General features: G+C 45.3%; 2 protein-coding genes and 1 long non-coding RNA gene across 3 annotated transcripts in view; 1 reads left to right on the top strand and 2 right to left on the bottom strand.

The window, feature by feature from the left end:
* LOC145504771 (uncharacterized) overlaps positions 1-25178 on the top strand; it is a 375749-nt gene that overhangs the window by 44114 nt on the left and 306457 nt on the right. The window lies entirely within an intron of this gene.
* LOC145504750 (NBPF family member NBPF10-like) overlaps positions 1-25178 on the bottom strand; it is a 190939-nt gene that overhangs the window by 40540 nt on the left and 125221 nt on the right. The window contains exons 61-71 of the mRNA XM_081486057.1: positions 11628-11679; positions 10529-10743; positions 9247-9298; positions 8429-8604; positions 7125-7176; positions 6026-6240; positions 4744-4795; positions 3926-4101; positions 2622-2673; positions 1523-1737; positions 241-292 (exon numbers count right to left, since the gene is read on the bottom strand). Of these exons, the coding sequence (XP_081342183.1) occupies positions 241-292; positions 1523-1737; positions 2622-2673; positions 3926-4101; positions 4744-4795; positions 6026-6240; positions 7125-7176; positions 8429-8604; positions 9247-9298; positions 10529-10743; positions 11628-11679 (1309 nt within the window). The remainder of the gene's footprint in view (positions 1-240; positions 293-1522; positions 1738-2621; positions 2674-3925; positions 4102-4743; positions 4796-6025; positions 6241-7124; positions 7177-8428; positions 8605-9246; positions 9299-10528; positions 10744-11627; positions 11680-25178) is intronic.
* Positions 17702-23802, bottom strand: NBPF8 (NBPF member 8). Its single transcript, XM_081486086.1, has 4 exons — positions 22212-23802; positions 20140-20242; positions 18870-19084; positions 17702-17828 (listed from the first exon to the last, which is right to left on the bottom strand). The coding sequence occupies exons 1-4, from the start codon at positions 22387-22389 to the stop codon at positions 17773-17775; spliced, it is 552 nt and encodes a 183-aa protein (XP_081342212.1). The 5' UTR covers positions 22390-23802; the 3' UTR covers positions 17702-17772.

Raw genomic sequence — 25178 nt, 5'->3', positions numbered from 1 at the left:
CAAAAAAATCACTCTGACTTAGTTCACCTGGGTCGACTGACTTGGGTTTGAAACTTGACCAGTAAATAAGAAATTGGAAACAAAATAAGTACCACAGTGAAAGCAGAGAACATTATGAAAAAGAATAATAGTGGGGGGCAAAACTGACGACACAATACATTCAGCACTTTCTGTCTTTCCCCGGATCAGAGGTCTGCAGAGGTTATCACTGTACAGGAGCCCACAGATATTCAAAATTACCTCGGGGCCACAACCGCTGCTCCTTTCAGGTCATCGTGACCATTCTGGTTTTCTGCAAAGAAATTAACAGAAGAGTTATGTCAGGCAAATGCCTTTCCAAAACGCCCAATCCTGTGCCTATCTTCAGAATGTGGTAACAGGCTATTGAGACAGAAATAATCCAGGAGGCCCTAGAATGAGCCTGAGAAGAAGGCACTGGGTTTCCTTCTTGAGCCATTGGACAAATTTCCTTGATATGATATGTCATCGGCAGAGTATCCTGATCCCGAGTCTGTGCAAACAGCTAAATATATCCTTTTCCCCACAGTTCCTGGGGAACAACTTAATTATATCCTCAGCCTGCTATAATACTCAGGCTTTTTTCATCTGAAATGTTGTTTATTAATGGGATAAGTGATTTCACACTGAGATTAAATGGGAGTGGAATCCACACACCATCAAGTCAAATGAATCTCAAAGCTGCAAACAGAGGCCATTCATCAGGTTGGGAAGTTCCAGGGCCCTGTCTTCCCTCAGAGCTGCTGCTGCTGCTGCTAAGTCGCTTCAGTCGTGTCCGTCTGTGCGACCTCATAGACGGCAGACCACCAGGATCCCCCGTCGCTGGGATTCTCCAGGCAAGACACTGGAGGGGGTTGCCATTTCCTTCTCAATTCATGAAAGTGAAAAGTGAAAGTGAAGTCGCACAGTCGTGTCCCCATGGACTTCGCGACCCCATGGAGCCTACCAGGCTACTCCATCCATGGGATTTTCCAGGCAAGAGTACTGGAGTGGGTTCCCATTGCCTTTTCCGTTACCTCAGAGAAACATACCAAAAACTGACAGTGCGCATTACCTTCTGCTATCAGAAACTTCGAACAAGATAAGTCCAAGGAAAAGAGAGAGGCTATGGGTTGACAGACGTGAACGAAAGTCATGACATCTCCAAAGAAATAAACAAGACTGCAAAAAGCCTTGGACAGGTGTAGGAACGCAGGGACATTACCCAGAAATGACAATTAAAGCATTTCCTGTGAGATAAGAGGTTCATTCAAAATTAGGAAGCCTTTGTGCCTCCTGTGCCACAGTTGCTAAGGTTCAGGTGAGTCTGGCTGGACCACCTTGGGTAGAGTGGTTTACCCCAGGGACAACCATGACAGGGAACTTAGAAAAGTTCATTCATAGAATGTCTCATTTTAAATGCAACTATAGAGTCTGGTTCAAATCAGGCTTCAGTATGGAAGCATAGGGTCTATCAAACGGGATCATTCTCCCAGAGTAGACTAACAGATATATCGAAGACTACCTGGGAGACCAGTCGAAATTTCATCCTCTTCAGCATGAGAGCAACCACAGGCTCCATCCATGGCAGACTCCACATTCTCTTCATCAAATGCAAATTTTCCATCACTGGAAGGCTGGTTGCAGGCAGAACCTTCCTGGAGAGTGGAAGGTACTGAAACACATTCATCTTGGGATTGCTGGAACACCACCTGCTTTTCAACATCCAGCAAGTTCACGCTGTGTCAGGGGGAGAAGGGATGACAGAAAATTAAGAGGATTCGACCCCAAGCTATCTGGCTGGTTTTCATGACAGGCATTGAGTTTGCTCACAGAAAGCAAAAGGGCAGTCCCCTTAAGGAGGGAAGTAACTCCTCCTGATGTGGAGTGGAGTGTGGGTGCCATGGGGTAGGAGAGAGACAGCAGGTTCTCTGGGCACTGGGCACACAACCAGCGGTTGAAGGAGGAGATGGAATTTTCCCTACATGCTAACGTCACCACCCCCAGCACACACAGAAGGCAGGGACAGTGGTTCAGACTTTTCTGCACAGATTGTATTGATCTGGATATCCTGTGTCCAAGTGAACACAGCTTTTAAGAAGTTAAAGATGTGTTTGAGTTTGGACTCTATTCCATTCAATTTTAAAATATTTCTTGGCACAAATATAGCTTCAAGATCAGTTTTTCAGAGTTGGAGAAAAAGGAGGTATAGACTAGATATTCTGCCTTCAAGAACTATTTTTTTCAATATTTTGTTGTAATATGAATATCGTTCGATTTTCCTCCCTTGAAATCAAATATTTACCAACATGCTGATGCCAAACCAGTGTAAGACCCATAGTCTCTCACCCTACTTTAACCACTCAGGAGAAAACACATGAATACAGGAACTCCCAGGTTTAGTTATTTCACCTGGGACAACTCACTGTACATTACTAAACTTGAAGGATTGAAAAACTGAAACGCACAAACTTGTGAAACATAAATAGACAACACTACTAAAGAGATACTTGCTGCTGCATGAATAGATGAAAGAGTTACATAGAGTACTTTCTATTTTTCTCTGGATCTGAGGTCTCCTGCTGTCACCACTGACATTCACAGCCCACAGATTTTCAAATTACCTGGGAAATGAGAGCTCTTGTCCACTCACTCGCTTGTGATCGTTTTCATTGTCTAGTAGGAAATTCAGAGACAGCAGGTCATGAGAAGCAAATCAGATCTCACACATATCTACTCAGGAAACACATATACAACAGGGACCTTAATATTCTAATTGCAAGAACATAATTCTTTAGCAAAGATATTCTAGGACACTTAAGTCGTATGAGAATTAGACTGGACTGCTTCCAGACCCATCGAGGAAATTTGCTGCTTGATCTGGTATCTCTCCCAACAGCCTTCGTTCTGAGTCTGTAGAAGCACTTAAAAATGTATTTTCCACAGAGATGCTAGAAAATGAGCTGAGTTATTTTCTAGAATTATTTATATAGTGCTGCTTGGTCCCATCAGACTATGTGGTTGTTGATGGTTTAGAGGAATTCATACTTGAGACTAGAGTGATGGGTGAATTGTGAAAGCGTTAGCCGCTCAGTAGTGGCGGTCTCTTTGTGACCGCATGGACTATAGCCCACCAGGCTCCTCTCTGTCCATTGAATTCTCCACCCAAGAATACTAGAGTGGGTGCCATTCTCTTGTCCAGAGGATCTTCATGATACAGGGATTGAACCTGGGTCTCCTGCATTGCGGGCAGATTCTTTACCATCTGAGCCACCAGGGAAGCCCAGTGAAATCTATTAACCTTCAAATCAAAAAGAATCTTTGGTGCTACACAGAAACCATGACCATTTCAAGCTGGAGGAACTGCCAGAGCCCAGCCTTACTTCATGGAAACATCCAAGCAAGGCAATGGGACAGTTGTGTCTGTCTTGGGGTCAGATACCATCTTAGCTAAGACCTGCCAACATCGAGAAAAGGGAGACTGGGGCTGAGCGCAGTAAAACACATGATGGAAATCACCTCTCCTTATAAAGAGGCAAGTCTGTCATCACTTCTGGAGAGGCCACGAACATTGACAAAAATTTAACTCATTGCGGGGAACAACACACTGGCTCCAAACGAGTTCTGACAGACACCTCCTGTGGATTTCCAGCTGAGGTGGTTGAGAGTTGTCACAAGTGCTTTGTGTCAAATGCCTGATACTGGGGTCAGGGTGACAGAGACAAGCCCGGAGCCAAAAAATGAATGAGAGCTCCCTGACCCACCTGATGTCTGTACTTAAAACTCTACCACAGAGTCTCATCCAAATCACTGTCTACAGCGCTTCCAACAGGGATGACAAACCTCAGCACCCCAGAGGTGGGGAGTACGAAGCGTACAGAGTCTACCTGGGCATATAGGTGGAGTTCTATCACAAGAAAATACTCACTGGTTACATCCCGAGCATAAGACACATCCACGTCCTCAGGTGAGAAGATGGCATTGCTCCGATAAGGCCAGAAGGAGTCTGACAGGTCAGGAAGAACTGAGTAAGTCAGGTAGTGTTCATCTAGAGAGTCCTGTGGGACTCCATTCTCTATCATCTGTGGCAGCTGTCTGTTGAACCTGGTGGGGAGGGACGGCAAAAGACTAAGCCAAGACTTATCAGAAACTGTACAGTCCTATCTGGTTTTGATGGAATGTTTGAGTGGTGAAGCCAAGGGTCTGATCCATGACAGGGAGAAAACTCTGTTTTGTGTGTGAGACACAGCGTGGTTTTACAGCGGCAGAAGAGAGAAAAAGCAGTAGGTGCTCAGTGGTCTGACCAAATAACAGGCTGATGAACAGACAGATTTCTCTGTGATGGTACAGTCACGCCTCACATACAGGGACACGGAGTAGTGGCTTTCACACTTCCACTTACATGGCATTGACATTACTATGACACACATGCCAGCATGCTAACACCAAACATATAGCAGATATGCATCTCACTCTAGAAACCACACCTGATATAAAAATTGAGTGCAAAAAAATCACTCTGACTTAGTTCACCTGGGTCGACTGACTTGGGTTTGAAACTTGACCAGTAAATAAGAAATTGGAAACAAAATAAGTACCACAGTGAAAGCAGAGAACATTATGAAAAAGAATAATAGTGGGGGGCAAAACTGACGACACAATACATTCAGCACTTTCTGTCTTTCCCCGGATCAGAGGTCTGCAGAGGTTATCACTGTACAGGAGCCCACAGATATTCAAAATTACCTCGGGGCCACAACCGCTGCTCCTTTCAGGTCATCGTGACCCTTCTGGTTTTCTGCAAAGAAATTAACAGAAGAGTTATGTCAGGCAAATGCCTTTCCAAAACGCCCAATCCTGTGCCTATCTTCAGAATGTGGTAACAGGCTATTGAGACAGAAATAATCCAGGAGGCCCTAGAATGAGCCTGAGAAGAAGGCACTGGGTTTCCTTCTTGAGCCATTGGACAAATTTCCTTGATATGATATGTCATCGGCAGAGTATCCTGATCCCGAGTCTGTGCAAACAGCTAAATATATCCTTTTCCCCACAGTTCCTGGGGAACAACTTAATTATATCCTCAGCCTGCTATAATACTCAGGCTTTTTTCATCTGAAATGTTGTTTATTAATGGGATAAGTGATTTCACACTGAGATTAAATGGGAGTGGAATCCACACACCATCAAGTCAAATGAATCTCAAAGCTGCAAACAGAGGCCATTCATCAGGTTGGGAAGTTCCAGGGCCCTGTCTTCCCTCAGAGCTGCTGCTGCTGCTGCTAAGTCGCTTCAGTCATGTCCGTCTGTGCGACCTCATAGACGGCAGACCACCAGGATCCCCCGTCGCTGGGATTCTCCAGGCAAGACACTGGAGGGGGTTGCCATTTCCTTCTCAATGCATGAAAGTGAAAAGTGAAAGTGAAGTCGCACAGTCGTGTCCCCATGGACTTCGCGACCCCATGGAGCCTACCAGGCTACTCCATCCATGGGATTTTCCAGGCAAGAGTACTGGAGTGGGTTCCCATTGCCTTTTCCGTTACCTCAGAGAAACATACCAAAAACTGACAGTGCGCATTACCTTCTGCTATCAGAAACTTCGAACAAGATAAGTCCAAGGAAAAGAGAGAGGCTATGGGTTGATAGACGTGAACGAAAGTCGTGACATCTCCAAAGAAATAAACAAGACTGCAAAAAGCCTTGGACAGGTGTAGGAACGCAGGGACATTACCCAGAAATGACAATTAAAGCATTTCCTGTGAGATAAGAGGTTCATTCAAAATTAGGAAGCCTTTGTACCTCCTGTGCCACAATTGCTAAGGTTCAGGTGAGTCTGGCTGGACCACCTTGGGTAGAGTGGTTTACCCCAGGGACAACCATGACAGGGAACTTAGAAAAGTTCATTCATAGAATGTCTCATTTTAAATGCAACTATAGAGTCTGGTTCAAATCAGGCTTCAGTATGGAAGCATAGGGTCTATCAAACGGGATCATTCTCCCAGAGTAGACTAACAGATATATCGAAGACTACCTGGGAGACCAGTCGAAATTTCATCCTCTTCAGCATGAGAGCAACCACAGGCTCCATCCATGGCAGACTCCACATTCTCTTCATCAAATGCAAATTTTCCATCACTGGAAGGCTGGTTGCAGGCAGAACCTTCCTGGAGAGTGGAAGGTACTGAAACACATTCATCTTGGGATTGCTGGAACACCACCTGCTTTTCAACATCCAGCAAGTTCACGCTGTGTCAGGGGGAGAAGGGATGACAGAAAATTAAGAGGATTCGACCCCAAGCTATCTGGCTGGTTTTCATGACAGGCATTGAGTTTGCTCACAGAAAGCAAAAGGGCAGTCCCCTTAAGGAGGGAAGTAACTCCTCCTGATGTGGAGTGGAGTGTGGGTGCCATGGGGTAGGAGAGAGACAGCAGGTTCTCTGGGCACTGGGCACACAACCAGCGGTTGAAGGAGGAGATGGAATTTTCCCTACATGCTAACGTCACCACCCCCAGCACACACAGAAGGCAGGGACAGTGGTTCAGACTTTTCTGCACAGATTGTATTGATCTGGATATCCTGTGTCCAAGTGAACACAGCTTTTAAGAAGTTAAAGATGTGTTTGAGTTTGGACTCTATTCCATTCAATTTTAAAATATTTCTTGGCACAAATATAGCTTCAAGATCAGTTTTTCAGAGTTGGAGAAAAAGGAGGTATACACTAGATATTCTGCCTTCAAGAACTATTTTTTTCAATATTTTGTTGTAATATGAATATCGTTCGATTTTCCTCCCTTGAAATCAAATATTTACCAACATGCTGATGCCAAACCAGTGTAAGACCCATAGTCTCTCACCCTACTTTAACCACTCAGGAGAAAACACACGAATACAGGAACTCCCAGGTTTAGTTATTTCACCTGGGACAACTCACTGTACATTACTAAACTTGAAGGATTGAAAAACTGAAACGCACAAACTTGTGAAACATAAATAGACAACACTACTAAAGAGATACTTGCTGCTGCATGAATAGATGAAAGAGTTACATAGAGTACTTTCTATTTTTCTCTGGATCTGAGGTCTCCTGCTGTCACCACTGACATTCACAGCCCACAGATTTTCAAATTACCTGGGAAATGAGAGCTCTTGTCCACTCACTTGCTTGTGATCGTTTTCATTGTCTAGTAGGAAATTCAGAGACAGCAGGTCATGAGAAGCAAATCAGATCTCACACATATCTACTCAGGAAACACATATACAACAGGGACCTTAATATTCTAATTGCAAGAACATAATTCTTTAGCAAAGATATTCTAGGACACTTAAGTCGTATGAGAATTAGACTGGACTGCTTCCACACCCATCGAGGAAATTTGCTGATTGATCTGGTATCTCTCCCAACAGCCTTCGTTCTGAGTCTGTAGAAGCACTTAAAAATGTATTTTCCACAGAGATGCTAGAAAATGAGCTGAGTTATTTTCTAGAATTATTTATATAGTGCTGCTTGGTCCCATCAGACTATGTGGTTGTCGATGGTTTAGAGGAATTCATACTTGAGACTAGAGTGATGGATGAATTGTGAAAGCGTTAGCCGCTCAGTAGTGGCGGTCTCTTTGTGACCGCATGGACTATAGCCCACCAGGCTCCTCTCTGTCCATTGAATTCTCCACCCAAGAATACTAGAGTGGGTGCCATTCTCTTGTCCAGAGGATCTTCATGATACAGGGATTGAACCTGGGTCTCCTGCATTGCGGGCAGATTCTTTACCATCTGAGCCACCAGGGAAGCCCAGTGAAATCTATTAACCTTCAAATCAAAAAGAATCTTTGGTGCTACACAGAAACCATGACCATTTGAAGCTGGAGGAACTGCCAGAGCCCAGCCTTACTTCATGGAAACATCCAAGCAAGGCAATGGGACAGTTGTGTCTGTCTTCGGGTCAGATACCATCTTAGCTAAGACCTGCCAACATCGAGAAAAGGGAGACTGGGGCTGAGCGCAGTAAAACACATGATGGAAATCACCTCTCCTTATAAAGAGGCAAGTCTGTCATCACTTCTGGAGAGGCCACGAACATTGACAAAAATTTAACTCATTGCGGGGAACAACACACTGGCTCCAAACGAGTTCTGACAGACACCTCCTGTGGATTTCCAGCTGAGGTGGTTGAGAGTTGTCACAAGTGCTTTGTGTCAAATGCCTGATACTGGGGTCAGGGTGACAGAGACAAGCCCGGAGCCAAGAAATGAATGAGAGCTCCCTGACCCACCTGATGTCTGTACTTAAAACTCTACCACAGAGTCTCATCCAAATCACTGTCTACAGCGCTTCCAACAGGGATGACAAACCTCAGCACCCCAGAGGTGGGGAGTACGAAGCGTACAGAGTCTACCTGGGCATATAGGTGGAGTTCTATCACAAGAAAATACTCACTGGTTACATCCCGAGCATAAGACACATCCACGTCCTCAGGTGAGAAGATGGCATTGCTCCGATAAGGCCAGAAGGAGTCTGACAGGTCAGGAAGAACTGAGTAAGTCAGGTAGTGTTCATCTAGAGAGTCCTGTGGGACTCCATTCTCTATCATCTGTGGCAGCTGTCTGTTGAACCTGGTGGGGAGGGACGGCAAAAGACTAAGCCAAGACTTATCAGAAACTGTACAGTCCTATCTGGTTTTGATGGAATGTTTGAGTGGTGAAGCCAAGGGTCTGATCCATGACAGGGAGAAAACTCTGTTTTGTGTGTGAGACACAGCGTGGTTTTACAGGGGCAGAAGAGAGAAAAAGCAGTAGGTGCTCAGTGGTCTGACCAAATAACAGGCTGATGAACAGACAGATTTCTCTGTGATGGTACAGTCACGCCTCACATACAGGGACACGGAGTAGTGGCTTTCACACTTCCACTTACATGGCATTGACATTACTATGACACACATGCCAGCATGCTAACACCAAACATATAGCAGATATGCATCTCACTCTAGAAACCACACCTGATATAAAAATTGAGTGCAAAAAAATCACTCTGACTTAGTTCACCTGGGTCGACTGACTTGGGTTTGAAACTTGACCAGTAAATAAGAAATTGGAAACAATATAAGTACCACAGTGAAAGCAGAGAACATTATGAAAAAGAATAATAGTGGTGGGCAAAACTGACGACACAATACATTCAGCACTTTCTGTCTTTCCCCGGATCAGAGGTCTGCAGAGGTTATCACTGTACAGGAGCCCACAGATATTCAAAATTACCTCGGGGCCACAACCGCTGCTCCTTTCAGGTCATCGTGACCATTCTGGTTTTCTGCAAAGAAATTAACAGAAGAGTTATGTCAGGCAAATGCCTTTCCAAAACGCCCAATCCTGTGCCTATCCTCAGCATGTGGTAACAGGCTATTGAGACAGAAATAATCCAGGAGGCCCTAGAATGAGCCTCAGAAGAAGGCACTGGGTTTCCTTCTTGAGCCATTGGACAAATTTCCTTGATATGATATGTCATCGGCAGAGTATCCTGATCCCGAGTCTGTGCAAACAGCTAAATATATCCTTTTCCCCACAGTTCCTGGGGAACAACTTAATTATATCCTCAGCCTGCTATAATACTCAGGCTTTTTTCATCTGAAATGTTGTTTATTAATGGGATAAGTGATTTCACACTGAGATTAAATGGGAGTGGAATCCACACACCATCAAGTCAAATGAATCTCAAAGCTGCAAACAGAGGCCATTCATCAGGTTGGGAAGTTCCAGGGCCCTGTCTTCCCTCAGAGCTGCTGCTGCTGCTGCTAAGTCGCTTCAGTCGTGTCCGTCTGTGCGACCTCATAGACGGCAGACCACCAGGATCCCCCGTCGCTGGGATTCTCCAGGCAAGACACTGGAGGGGGTTGCCATTTCCTTCTCAATGCATGAAAGTGAAAAGTGAAAGAGAAGTCGCACAGTCGTGTCCCCATGGACTTCGCGACCCCATGGAGCCTACCAGGCTACTCCATCCATGGGATTTTCCAGGCAAGAGTACTGGAGTGGGTTCCCATTGCCTTTTCCGTTACCTCAGAGAAACATACCAAAAACTGACAGTGCGCATTACCTTCTGCTATCAGAAACTTCGAACAAGATAAGTCCAAGGAAAAGAGAGAGGCTATGGGTTGATAGACGTGAACGAAAGTCGTGACATCTCCAAAGAAATAAACAAGACTGCAAAAAGCCTTGGACAGGTGTAGGAACGCAGGGACATTACCCAGAAATGACAATTAAAGCATTTCCTGTGAGATAAGAGGTTCATTCAAAATTAGGAAGCCTTTGTACCTCCTGTGCCACAATTGCTAAGGTTCAGGTGAGTCTGGCTGGACCACCTTGGGTAGAGTGGTTTACCCCAGGGACAACCATGACAGGGAACTTAGAAAAGTTCATTCATAGAATGTCTCATTTTAAATGCAACTATAGAGTCTGGTTCAAATCAGGCTTCAGTATGGAAGCATAGGGTCTATCAAACGGGATCATTCTCCCAGAGTAGACTAACAGATATATCGAAGACTACCTGGGAGACCAGTCGAAATTTCATCCTCTTCAGCATGAGAGCAACCACAGGCTCCATCCATGGCAGACTCCACATTCTCTTCATCAAATGCAAATTTTCCATCACTGGAAGGCTGGTTGCAGGCAGAACCTTCCTGGAGAGTGGAAGGTACTGAAACACATTCATCTTGGGATTGCTGGAACACCACCTGCTTTTCAACATCCAGCAAGTTCACGCTGTGTCAGGGGGAGAAGGGATGACAGAAAATTAAGAGGATTCGACCCCAAGCTATCTGGCTGGTTTTCATGACAGGCATTGAGTTTGCTCACAGAAAGCAAAAGGGCAGTCCCCTTAAGGAGGGAAGTAACTCCTCCTGATGTGGAGTGGAGTGTGGGTGCCATGGGGTAGGAGAGAGACAGCAGGTTCTCTGGGCACTGGGCACACAACCAGCGGTTGAAGGAGGAGATGGAATTTTCCCTACATGCTAACGTCACCACCCCCAGCACACACAGAAGGCAGGGACAGTGGTTCAGACTTTTCTGCACAGATTGTATTGATCTGGATATCCTGTGTCCAAGTGAACACAGCTTTTAAGAAGTTAAAGATGTGTTTGAGTTTGGACTCTATTCCATTCAATTTTAAAATATTTCTTGGCACAAATATAGCTTCAAGATCAGTTTTTCAGAGTTGGAGAAAAAGGAGGTATAGACTAGATATTCTGCCTTCAAGAACTATTTTTTTCAATATTTTGTTGTAATATGAATATCGTTCGATTTTCCTCCCTTGAAATCAAATATTTACCAACATGCTGATGCCAAACCAGTGTAAGACCCATAGTCTCTCACCCTACTTTAACCACTCAGGAGAAAACACACGAATACAGGAACTCCCAGGTTTAGTTATTTCACCTGGGACAACTCACTGTACATTACTAAACTTGAAGGATTGAAAAACTGAAACGCACAAACTTGTGAAACATAAATAGACAACACTACTAAAGAGATACTTGCTGCTGCATGAATAGATGAAAGAGTTACATAGAGTACTTTCTATTTTTCTCTGGATCTGAGGTCTCCTGCTGTCACCACTGACATTCACAGCCCACAGATCTTCAAATTACCTGGGAAATGAGAGCTCTTGTCCACTCACTTGCTTGTGATCGTTTTCATTGTCTAGTAGGAAATTCAGAGACAGCAGGTCATGAGAAGCAAATCAGATCTCACACATATCTACTCAGGAAACACATATACAACGGGGACCTTAATATTCTAATTGCAAGAACATAATTCTTTAGCAAAGATATTCTAGGACACTTAAGTCGTATGAGAATTAGACTGGACTGCTTCCAGACCCATCGAGAAAATTTGCTGCTTGATCTGGTATCTCTCCCAACAGCCTTCGTTCTGAGTCTGTAGAAGCACTTAAAAATGTATTTTCCACAGAGATGCTAGAAAATGAGCTGAGTTATTTTCTAGAATTATTTCTATAGTGCTGCTTGGTCCCATCAGACTATGTGGTTGTTGATGGTTTAGAGGAATTTATACTTGAGACTAGAGTGATGGGTGAATTGTGAAAGCGTTAGCCGCTCAGTAGTGGCGGTCTCTTTGTGACCGCATGGACTATAGCCCACCAGGCTCCTCTCTGTCCATTGAATTCTCCACCCAAGAATACTAGAGTGGGTGCCATTCTCTTGTCCAGAGGATCTTCATGATACAGGGATTGAACCTGGGTCTCCTGCATTGCGGGCAGATTCTTTACCATCTGAGCCACCAGGGAAGCCCAGTGAAATCTATTAACCTTCAAATCAAAAAGAATCTTTGGTGCTACACAGAAACCATGACCATTTGAAGCTGGAGGAACTGCCAGAGCCCAGCCTTACTTCATGGAAACATCCAAGCAAGGCAATGGGACAGTTGTGTCTGTCTTGGGGTCAGATACCATCTTAGCTAAGACCTGCCAACATCGAGAAAAGGGAGACTGGGGCTGAGCGCAGTAAAACACATGATGGAAATCACCTCTCCTTATAAAGAGGCAAGTCTGTCATCACTTCTGGAGAGGCCACGAACATTGACAAAATTTTAACTCATTGCGGGGAACAACACACTGGCTCCAAACGAGTTCTGACAGACACCTCCTGTGGATTTCCAGCTGAGGTGGTTGAGAGTTGTCACAAGCGCTTTGTGTCAAATGCCTGATACTGGGGTCAGGGTGACAGAGACAAGCCCGGAGCCAAAAAATGAATGAGAGCTCCCTGACCCACCAGATGTCTGTGTTCCATAATAGTCCCGTTTCCCTGGTTTCAGCTAAGATGTGTCTATACAACCTGTCCTTAGAGATGACCTTCCTTGGTCTACTCGGCTTGTGAGGAGAAATAATATGGGGGCTACCTGAGATATTGCTTGGAATTTCATCTTCTTTAGCATGAGAGCAACCAGCGGCTCCATCTGGACCAAGGTCTACTTCCAGTTCATTAAATTTCAATGTATCATCACTGCGAGGCTGGGGGCTGTCAGAACTTCCTTGGAAAATTGAAGGCATCAAGGCACATTCATCCTCGGATTCTTCAGGCACTTCCTTCTTTTCAGCCTCCTGCAGCTCCATGCTGTGCCAGATGGGAAAGGAATGAGAGAAAATTAAATGGAGAAGATCTGACCCCAAGCCATTCTGGCTGCTTTTGACAGGAGGCATGGGGAGTGGTCACAGAGAGTAAAAGAGCAGGCCCCTTACAGACAGAAGGAGCTGTCCTCTCTCATATGAAGTGGAGTGTGTCAGTCTGGGGATGGCAGAGGGAGACAAGCAGGTACCCTACATTCCGGCCACAAACCTCTGATGAGGAAGGAGATTCAACCATCCCAGGATGGGACTTTCAGGAACAGGAAGCACAAACGAACTTCGCACCAAGTGCTTCCCCCGGGTCCTAATCCATGTTGAATATAAGGTGAAGTAGTCAAGTGAATCGGAGAAGGCAATGGCACCCCACTCCAGTACCCTTCCTTGCCTGGAAAATCTCATGGACGGAGGGGCCTGGTTGGCTACAGTCTATGGGGTCGCTAAGAGTCGGACACGACTGAGCGACTTCACTTTCACTTTTCCCTTTCATGCACTGGAGAAGGAAATGGCAACCCACTCCAGTGTTCTTGCCTGGAGAATCCCAGGAACGGCGGAGCCTGGTGGCCTGCCGTCTATGGGGTCGCACAGAGTCGGGCACGACTGAAGCGACTTAGCAGCAGCAGCAGCAGTCAAGTGAATAAGGGCTTCCCCGGTGGCTCAGTGGTAAAGAGGCCTGCCAATGCAGAGATGCGGCTTCGAACCCTGGGCCAGGAATATCCCTTGGAGAAGGAAATGGCAACCCACTCCAGTCTTCTCCATGGGAAAAAGCAATGGACAGAGGAGCCTGGCATGCTCCAGGCCGTGGGGTCACAAACATTCAGAGACAACTGAGCAACTGAGCATGCACAGTGAACCGAATACAGATATTAAAGCCTGATAGACTCTCGGAGATGTTCTACCTTCTCTTTAGGAACACAAAGGCCTGCAAGGCCGCTTTCACTTACTATTGTCAAGGAAAACCAATTTTGTTTTGCACAGTTGTCCTGCGGTTTCATTTTTCTAATTGCTTCTCTACTAATTCTGTTGCTAGTTACCTTCCTTGCAAGGCTCTAAAACACCTGTGTAGAAATAGATATTTATCTCACTTGGCCTTCCTTTAGAAGAGAACAGATACTCTCTGTGTGGAAAGGAAATCCTAAGGGTGCTGCATTCACCTTGGGTCATACATACACGTAGCACAGAGACAGCAGACAACCAAGTTACAGGGACATTTCCATGTGGGTGGAGCGAAGTAAATGAATCCCAGCTGCAGTTGTGCTTATACTTACATCTGGCATGTGACTCTCTTGAGGTACTTATTGTTCTTTTGTGACCCTGTCCACATTTTCCCTACACGTTACCAGCTCCTGATAGAAAGACTGAAAACCACAATCACAGAAAACTAACCAATCTAACCACATGGACTACAGTCTTGTCTAACTCAATGAAACTATGAGCCATGCCGTGTAGGGTCAGGGTGGAGAGTTCTGACAAAATGCGCTCCACTGGAGAAGGGAATGGTAAACCACTTCAGTATTTTTGCCTTGAGAACCCCATGAACACTATGAAAAGGCAAAAAGATAGGACACTGGAAGATGAATTCCCCAGGTGGGTAGGTGCCCTATATGCTCCTGGAGATCAGTGGAGAAATAAGTTCCGAAAGAATGAAGAGATGGAGTCAATGCAAAAACAACACCCAGTTGTGGATGTGACTGGTGATGGGAAGCAAGGTCTGATGCTGTAAGAAGAATATTGCATAGGAACCTGGAATGTTAGGTCCGTGTTTCAAGGCAAATTGGAAGTGGTCAAACAGGAGATGCCAAGAGTGAACGCCAACATTTTAGGAATCAGCGTCCTAAAATGGACTAGAATGGGTGAATTTAACTCAGATGACTATTATATGTACTACTGTGGGCACGAATCCCTTAGAAGAAGTGGAGTAGCCATCATAGTTAACAAAAGAGTCCAAAAGCTAGTACTTGGATGCAATCTCAAAAACGACAGAATGATCTCTGTTCCTATCCAAGGCAAATCATTAAATATCACTGTTATCCAAGTCTATGCCCCGACCAGTAATGCTGAAGAAGCTGAAATTGAAAGGTTCTATGAAGACCTACAAGACCTTCTAGAACTAATACCCATAAAAGATGTTCTTTCCATTACAGGGGATGGGAATGCAAAAGTAGGAAGTCAAGAAACACGTGCAGTTAACAGGCAAATTTAGCCTTGGAGTACAGAATGAAGCAGGGCAAAGGCTAATCGAGTTTTGCCAAGGGAACACACTGGTTATAGCAACACCCTCTTCCAACAACGCAAGAGAACACTCTACACATGGACATCACCAGATGGGCAACACCAAAATCAGACTCTGGGAGTTGGTGATGGACAGGGAAGCCTGGCGTGCTGCGGTTCATGGGGTCCCAAAGAGTCGGACACTACTGAGCAACTGAACTGAACTGAACTGATATTCTTTGTAGCCAAAGGTGGAGAAGTTCTATAGAGTCAGCAAAAAGAAGATCGGGAGCTGACTGTGGCTCAGATCATGAACTCCTTATTGCCAAATTCAGACTTAAATTGAAGCAAGTAGGGAAAACCATTAGACCATTCAGATATGACCTAAATCAACTCCCTTATGATTATACAGTGGAAGTGAGAAAGAGGTTTAAGGGACTAGATCTGATAGAGTGCCTGATGAACTATGGACAGAGGTTTGCGACATTGTACAGGAGACAGGGATCAAGACCATCCCCAAGAAAAAGAAATGTAAAAAACCCAAATGGCTGTCTGAGGAGGCATTACAAATAGCTGTGAAAAGAAGAGAATCAAAAAGCAAAAGAGAACAGGAAAGATATTCCCATTTGAATGCAGAGTTCCCGAGAATAGCAAGGGGTGATAAGAACACTTTTCTCAATGAACAGTGCAAAGAAAGAGAGGAAAACAATAGAATGGCAAAGGCCAGAGATCTCTTCAAGAAAATGAGAGGTAGCAAGGGAATCTTTCATGCAAAGATGGGCTCAATAAAGGGCAGAAATTGTATTGACCTCACAGAGCAGAAGATATTAAGAAGAGGTGGCAATAATACACGGAAGAATTATACAAAAAAATTTTCATGATCCAGATAACCAAGATGGTGTGATCACTCACCTAGAGCCAGACATCCTGGAATGTGACGTCAAGTGGGCCTCAGGAAGCATCACTACAAACAAAGCTGGTGGAGGTGATGGAATTCCAGGTGAGCTATTTCAAATTCTAAAAGATAATGCTGTCAAAGTGCTGCACTCAATATGCCAGCAAATTTGGAAAACTCAGCAGTGGCCACAGGACCGGAAAAGGTCAGGTCTGATTCCAATCCCAAAGAAAGGCAATGCCAAAGAATGCTCAAACTACTGCACAATCGCACTCATCTCACACGCTAGTAAAGTAATGCTCAAAATTCTCGTAGTCAGGCTGCAAGAATACATGAACCGTGAACTTCTAGATGTTCAAGCTGGTTTTAGAAAAGGCAGAGGAACCAGAAACCAAATTGCCAAAGTTTGTTGGATCATCGAAAAAGCAGAGAGTGCCAGGAAAATATCTACCTATGCTTTATTAACTATGCCAAAGTCTTTGACTGTGTGCCTCACCACAAACTGTGGAAAATTTTGAAAGAGATGGGAATACCAGACCACCTGACAGGCCTCTTCAGAAATCTGTGTGCAGGTCAGGAAGCAACAGTTAGAACTGGACATGGAACAACGGACTGGTTCCAAACAGGAAAAGGAGTACATCAAGGCTGTATATTGTCACCCTGCTTATTTAACTTATATGCAGAATACGTCATGAGAAATGCTGGGCTGGTTGAAGCACAAGCTGGAATGAAGATTGCCAGGAGAAATATCAATAACCTCAGATATGCAGAAGACACCACCCTTATGGCAGAAAGTGAAGAAGAACTGAAGTGCCTCTTGATGAAAGTGAAAGAGGAGAGTGAGTAAGTTGGCTAAAACTCAACATTCAGAAAGCTAAGACGAAGGCGTATGGTCCCATCACTTCATGGCAAATAGATGGGGAGACAGTGGCACCAGGGGCAGACTTAGATTTGGGGCTCTAAAATCAGTGCAGATGGTGACTGCAGCCATGAAATTAAAAGGCGCTTACTCCTTGGAAGAAAAGTTATGACCAACCTAGATAGCATATTAAAAAGCAGAGACATGACTTTGCCAACAAAGGTCCATCTACTCGAGCTATGGTTTTTCCAGTAGTCATGTATGGATGTGAGAGTTGGATTATAAAGAGAGCTGAGTGCCGAAGAATTGATGCTGCTGAACGGTGGTGGTGCAGAAGACGCTTGAGAGTCCCTTGGCCGGCAAGGAGATCCAACCAGTCCATCCCAAAGGAAATCAGTCCTGAATATTCATTGGGAGGACTGATTTTGAAGCTGAAACGCCAATATTTTGGCCACATGATGCAAAGATCTGACTCATTTGAATAGACCTTGATGCTGGGAAAGATTGAAGGCAGAAAGAGAAGGGGATGACAGAGGGTGAGAGGGTTGGATGGTATCACCAACTCAATGGACATGAATTTGAGTAAACTCGAGGAGTTGGTGATGGACAGGGAGGCCTGGTGTGCTCAGTCCATGAGATCACAAAGAGTCGGACATGACTGAGTGGCTGAACTGGACTGATAGTTAATTGTTACCTGGGGGTTAGTGTTTCTTGTGCTTGTTCAGCCTCTTCGTCTTCACAAATTTCTGCAAACAAAATCAGAAATATCCAGTCAGCTTCTAGTCACTTCCCCCATCACAAACACAGGGACTCATATGGTCACAGAGTCATAAATATCTATGTACGAATTAGTACTGTATGGAAGTTTTAATGCATTGTCTTTAAACAACTGCCCAAGCATGGACTTCTGATCCAACAGGCAGTGTGTTTCTAAACTGGTAGATCATCCTCAGGACACCTTCTGCTTGAAATTGGGCAATCATTTAAATGGTCTTTTCTTCCTGGTATCACCTCACATTGTCCACCTTCCATCTCCACTTCTACAAATGTATCATCCATCCTGACACAAATTCTGCCAAAGACACAGCGTCTATAGACCTTCTCAGGTCTCACAAGATGCCCTCCTTTCTCTAAGGAGAACAACCATGTCCCACAGCCCTCCATCTGGCAACATCCTGGCTCTTCAAGGTGGCTTTTGTGTATTATCTGGGAAAGCCTCTCTATGGAAAGTGCTCCATCTGCCCAACACCAAGACCAACTCCATCACGTACCTTATCCAACACCACAAAGTGAAGGGCTTTCTTTTTTCTGCAGTGTATTTGTAAATATTCCCAAATTTCATCACTATAGCTACTAGCAATAGATTATTTCACCCAGTTTACAGATGAGAAGAGTTACTAACATAAGGAAAAGCAATCGTTCTCACATATTGATAAACACAGCACTCAGCCTGGAACCTGGGAACTTCCAAGCTTCCTCTAGGGCTCTATTCACTCTAACAAGCTGTCTCCTGTCACCTCCATCTTTTTGTGCTTTAATGCTGGCTGGATGTTTCCTCCTGCCTCAGTGGCCATGGTCCATCAGGGAGGAAGCCGACAAGTGGGATATAATGACCTCCACCCTGTGCATTTCTCCATTGTCCTCTTACTTAGACAATCCTGCTCCTACAAAGCCCCAAAGAGGACACGAACCAGGAAAGCTGATCAACATTCGTACTGGAGCTGTTCATCTCATCAACTGGGGACCTAGGAAAGGATCAGTGCTCTCAGGGTCTGTGGCCCCCTCACCTGGGCTGAGCTTGCAGGCAAGGCGCTCTGCCAGGCGGTATCCCTCAGACAGGCTCTCTCGGAAGCCCTGCCCCTGGTGCTTGTCCAGGTCATTGTGGGTGAGGAGGTCCTTGAGGTGCTGCCTGAGCAGGACAGAGTCATCTTTCCCATCCTGTAGTGTCTGCCGTAACTGGGTCAGCTCTCGTGCCTGACTTCGAATTAGGATCTCACAAGTCCTAGGTGGAACAGAAGACACAGTTGTAAAAGGCAAAAAGTTAGATGAAAGACACTTAGGGATTTCTGTGAGAACAACCCCAAGGAGACCTTTAAACCGAATTCTGGCACATATCTGACGACTGGCTCAGGCACTCAGTCGTGTCCGACTCTTGCGACCCCTATAGTGTACCAGTCTCCTCTGCCCATTGCATTATCCTGGCAAGAATACTGGAGTGGGTTGCCATTTCCTACTCCATATCTGATGACTGGCCTATGTCAAAGAGAAAGAAGGTAAACAAAGGTTTCTTCTCTATCAGAAAGTACTCCTGTAAGATTCCGTGACATTCCATTCATCTTGTCCTTCTGTAAAGATATCCTACTGTCTTCCCTGGTGGCTCAGCTGCTAAAGAACCTGACTGACAATTCAGGAAACACAAGAGGTGCAGGTTTGATCCCTAAGTCAGGAACATTCCCTGGAGAAGGAAATGGCAATCCACTCCAATATTCTTGCCTGGAAACTTCATGGACAGAGGAGCCTGGTGGGCTACAGTCCATGGGTCATAAAGAGTCACTACTGAGTGCACATGCATGCATCAATGTCTTCCTAAATCTGCATCACGACGATGTCTCTCCAGTTCCTCACTCGGCCATGCCCATTTGCATTAAAAAATACACAAAGTAGTTTCTGTATTTTTAATCTGGCAACACAAAGTACTGTCCAGTGAATGACACACAGCCAGATATAGAGTGTGGACAAGTATATCCGGGGTGAGTTGGAAAGAACAGAAGCATGACAGGGTGAAGAAAGCATTCCAGGATGGAGTCAGGCAGGAGGGGGGTGTGGTTTAAAGGCAAATAGGGTACCGATGGCACAACGCTGTGAATGAGCCAAGTGCCACTGGTTCACTTGAATGTAGTGAATTTCATGATGAGATTCAAGGCAATAGTTGATTGAAAAGCAAAGTAAATTCCTTCCTGAATAACAACTGGAGTCCATAATTCACCAACTGGTATTCTCCACCTATTTGATAAGACTGTGCCCTGTGCCTGCCATGAACATTCCTGCCCTCCTTACCTCAGCCTTTCATCAAGTGTTGGCTTCTCTGCCGGCCTCGGCACCTCAAATGGCAGCTTCTCCCCCAGCACGGATTCAACAATGTCGTTATATGCTCCACACTCTGAGGAAAGAGAGACACAGCCTCAGGGAAAGCTGGCCTTGCTGCTGTGGTCACTGTCTTCAAGGGAGGAGGACAGACCACCTTAGTGGTGGAGGTAACTCTTTTTCCAGTCTCTATGGAGAGATTGCCACATCTGATTCCTTAGCATCTGAACCGAGGTGACTCCCCATTTTAGAGCTGAAGAAAGAGAAGCTCCAAGACACAGAAAGTAACTAGACAAGATGAACTGCCATTTGACAAAGTCAGAATTCACATCCCCTGAGAATGACCCTGAATCCTGGGCCACTGAACCAAGACCTGCAGCCTCTGAGGTGAGACACTGAGCAGGGGCCTGGGCTGGCGATCCCTGTGTGGTTGGGAAGGCTCCTAGGACTATAGGACTGATGGTTCCCTTCTGCTGGGATTTCAATAATGAACACGTGTCTCAAGGTGTAAAACTCACCTGGACATACTTGTGTGAAATAGAATACATGAAATCATAAGGACGTGAAAGAGATATGCCCAAACACTGAGAAAGTCTGTGTTATTAGGAACAGTAGAACTATGAACTACGTGTATTTACACTGAGTAGGCACTATTGTCAGGGCTTTGTCAGATTTACTCAGTATGCACTACAACGAAAACCCTAGTTACTATTACAACACCACACACACAGAGGAGGAACCAGAGACACAGAAAGGTTCCCAACAGGGATGTGAGCCCAGGAAACCTGGCCCAGAGTCCATGTCTTTCACACTGTGCTGTGGTGACCTCCACACCAGGGTCCTGGTGAGACATCTCTTCTTCACCAGCCTCACAATTTCTTTCTTAGAATTTTGTGACTATCATAAGGAGCGGTATAAATAATACTGAGTTTGTCCTTTGCCCAAAGCTCATCATTTCACTTTCTTAAATAGTAGGCTTTCCTTCTTTCTTGTCTCTGTGTCAATCATTTTTCATTAACTCCCTCATTGCTTCATTGAAAATGATTGTAGTAAAGTGACACAGACACAAGTTGTCAAGATTCCTCTCATCCCCTTGTTGTGCATGTACCCTGGACATGACTTCTTTTCCTTACTCCAGGCCCCTCTTACTGAACAGGCAAAAATGATTCCCATTGCCAGGCTGACTGTGGGTGCAGAGGGCCTCCTCACACTCTGCCTGGGTTTTTACTGTGGCTGGTGATCTCCCCCCACTTACCATCATCCTCATGTTGGTCACACAGCTTATAGCACACACTCAGGGTCCCCCGGACTCCTGGTCAACCTGCATCACCAAAGTTGCACCAGCTCAAGTGGGGAGAGAGGGGAAAGTGCAGATTGTCTGATTTCACCAGAAACACCTTCATTCTTGCCAGAGGGTCACATGGCTTTCTTGGACTCAGAAGGAGAACTTGTACACTCAGAAAGCATGGCTTCCTTCTCACCAGGGAGTCTCTGTCTTGACGGCATCACACAGACCATGGTTTCAATGAGAAGCCGACTCATCCTTAATCTCCTTTAAATCATATCCCCCCTCTTCTCACAATGTCTAACCACACCTTACCCCAGTGTACCTAGCCCAGGGCGTTGCCAGTGGAGCATCAGGGAACCTTGAACGGATGGAGATCATTAGTTGCAGGGGTTTAGCCAAGAGGCATGCAGGGTCAGATACGGAACAGAAAAGATTCCAGTCAACACAGCTTAGTTTGCTTCTGAGACACACAGGCACTCCTGTGCCTGCACCAGGAATCACTGTCTGGTATTTTCACTCCAATCTCACCCTAGACATCACTGCAAACTTGGGAAAGTGCCTCCACTCCTTGTGCCTCAGTTTTCCCAGCCTCAGGGAACTGAAGGCAAAAGAGCCACTCCTACCTTTCCTGGATTGTGGTCAGAATGGAATTCAAAATGACAAAGGGAAAAGGAGACCAATCCTGGAGACTTATACTTTCTTAGAGGGAAGGCCGTGATCATTCATTGCTTTGGTGACCATGACCCCGAGGACTTACTGTATTTCTGCAGCTGGTTGGCCAGGGAGTAAGCAGTAGCTTCGGATACGAGGAATTTCTCTGTGAGGTCTCTGAAGTCCTGCTTGCACTTTGCCAGCTGCAACCGAAGCTCCTGGTTGACTTCCGTGAGGGTACGTTCTGCCCTCACATCAGATAAAGGGGGAACACATACTGCCATGGTGACATGTGGTAGAACGGGTAGAAGCCAAGGTGGGAAGGAGACACCCAATATATGGGGGGGTTAAAGACAAATAAGATCACATAGGCTTAATCAGCACTGAGGGATGACAAAAACTGGAATTCCTAACTTACTGTTGAGAACAACTAGAGGGTTCTCAACCGCAAAAAGAAGATGAAGATGCCAGAGCTCAGAGCCAAAGGTCCTGTGCGGGGCTGAGACCCAGACAGGAGTGAAGGGGGGGGGGTACCCAGCGTGCTAGGTAACCATCCGGAGTTGCCATAACAGAACTGGTAGGGGGAGGGGTTCACGGAATCTTGGCGGCCCCTGCCTTCCAGGTGCCTAGGCCATGACCGTTTGTAACACCACCACTGACAGCACCCAAGCCCTCAGCAGCCACTCTTAGGTTGTCTACACACGTACCGATACCACTGACCTATCTTATCCAAAAACTGTCTAAGCTGAGTTCCCACTGTTCATTCTTCTGTGCACAAAAATATTCATGGGAGAAATACTTTGCCAGCAGGTCTTCATATCTGTTGGGCTGTCATAAAGTCACCTCAGTTCAGTTCATTTCAGTCGCTCAGTCATGTCTGACTCTTTGCAACCCCATGGACTGTAGCACACCAGTCCTCCCTGTCCATCACCAACTCCTGGAGTTCACTCAAACTCACGTCCACTGGGTCGGCGATGACATCCAACCATCTCATGCTCTGTCGTCCCCTCCTCCTCCCGCCTTCAATCTTTCCCAGCATCAGGGTCTTTTCAAATGAGTCAGTTCTTTCCAGCAGGTGGCCAAAGTATTGGAGTTTCAGCTTCAGCATCAGTCCTTCCAGTGAATATTCAGGACTGATTTCCTTTAGGATGGACTGGTTGGATCTCCTTGAAGTCCAAGGGACTCTCAAGAGTCTTCTCCAACACCACAGTTCAAAACCATCAATTCTTTGGCACTCGCTTTCTTTATAGTCCAACTGTCACATGCACACATGACTACTGGAAAAACCATATCACCTCATCGTCTCTTTAAACAGATCTTAAGGCTTGTCCCCAGGTGAAGGACGTCAAACTTGTAGACTGTCATGAACTTCTTCTCTGCGTCTTTTCCAGTTTAGTCTGTGTCCTAAAAACTGTAGGATACAAATCAGACTACAATACTAAGTGAAGAAATAATTTTTAAAAATATTTTCTCTCCCAACTCAGTATGCTTTTGCTGCATCCTGTTGTTATGTCAATTTCTTCTCTTTACTGGGCAGCATGTTGGTTTCAGAATAAACGTAAGGTTGACATCCCTACCTTCTAAATTCTTCCTCTGGGTCTGGGTTGTTCTATTTGATTCTTTCTTTAAAATGTTACTAAACACTACATTTCATACTTTCACCAATGTATTTCATTGTAGCCTCACAAGCGCTCTTTCCAAGCTGTCAAAATGACTAAAAGAGTTTATGTGTATCTCCTTGAAAACATGGTGTGCTTGTGCTCAGTCACGTCATTCTTGTCTGACTCTTTGCGATCCCAGGACTGTAGCCCGTCAGGCTCCTCTGTCTATGGGGATTCTCCAGGCAAGAATACCGGAATGGGCTGCCATGCCCTCTTCCAGAGGATCTTCCTGATCCAGGGATCAAACCCGCATCTCCTGTGTCTCTTGCATTGCAGGCTGATTCTTTCCCACTGAGCCACTGAATACACGGGCTGCCTCTCTGTTCAGGAAAGATTTGACAGCCTTGTGCTCTCGTTCTGTGTCCATTCAGTTCAGCCACATATTGAACAGGCCAGGTTTCCAGAGCAGTGTTTGTGGCACACTGTTTGATCCATCCCTTTGAGTTTTCCTCGTGCCATTGACCTGTGGTTGTATTCCGAAAACAGAGCATGCTTAAGTTCAAGGTCATAGGTCAGGGATCATGATGATCCCCAGTGAACATAAGCATTGTGTTCAGTGACACAGACGCTGAGCTTGAGGAAAGAGAGACAGGCAGGCCCTCAGGTAGTGATGGCCTGAACCAACTCCTCACTTCCTCAGCATCTCTTCCTACCCGGGTCTTGTGAGTCTGAGACTTGGGGAACCCCTGTAGCATCCATCTCTTCAGTTTAGCTCTTGGTCCTACCTGGGTGGAGGGTCAAATGGGTGTGACAACAAGCCACTGAGCATCTGTTCATGTTAAGATAAAAGATACAAAACAGGAACAGCTACTTATGAAAGCGTATCTTCCCCACACCCCCACACAATCCTCAAACTACAGTGCTTAATGATACTTGGTGTGTGAGATTCAGCAAAGGCTTTAAGGAAATCTATTTTCTGGTTGCTGTGGGGCCTGACATTCTGTGGGGGAAATAGAAATGTGTCAAATTTCTTCATTTTAAATATGATGAAACCAAAAAATCTCACAAAACGTAACTGCCTTGAGGTCAGGGATGAATTTTGCCATGCTAACAGAAGTATATAACAGGTACAGTTCACTGACTAATACTGTGCCAGGCATTTCACACATATTATGATACTTCCTTTCATCGTAATCATTCAAGGTAACATCCCTGTAGAAGAGGTACATTCAAAAAAATTACTGGACCAAAGTTAAAATTAAAAAAAAAAACAACAACGCTTTATCAAGGCAAGTAAGCTATTGCTTTGCATTTTGTAGGTAGGAGAAACCTATTGTTTTTATCCTGCCATTGTCCCATTGCATACTCCTCTTTTTCTCTGTGACCTGACTTTATTCCTAGAGTCCTACCTTTTTTCAACAAAACCATTTCTATGCACTGAGCAATAGCAGAAGTGATGGCTGGGCCCTTCT

The sequence above is a fragment of the Giraffa tippelskirchi genome, chromosome 5 (assembly GCF_054371585.1).
Source record: "Giraffa tippelskirchi isolate mGirTip1 chromosome 5, T2T-mGirTip1v1.2.pri, whole genome shotgun sequence".
Taxonomy (NCBI): Eukaryota; Metazoa; Chordata; class Mammalia; order Artiodactyla; family Giraffidae; genus Giraffa; species Giraffa tippelskirchi.
Note: the sequence above shows the minus strand (reverse complement) of the source record. Positions and strands in the feature narration are given on the sequence as shown.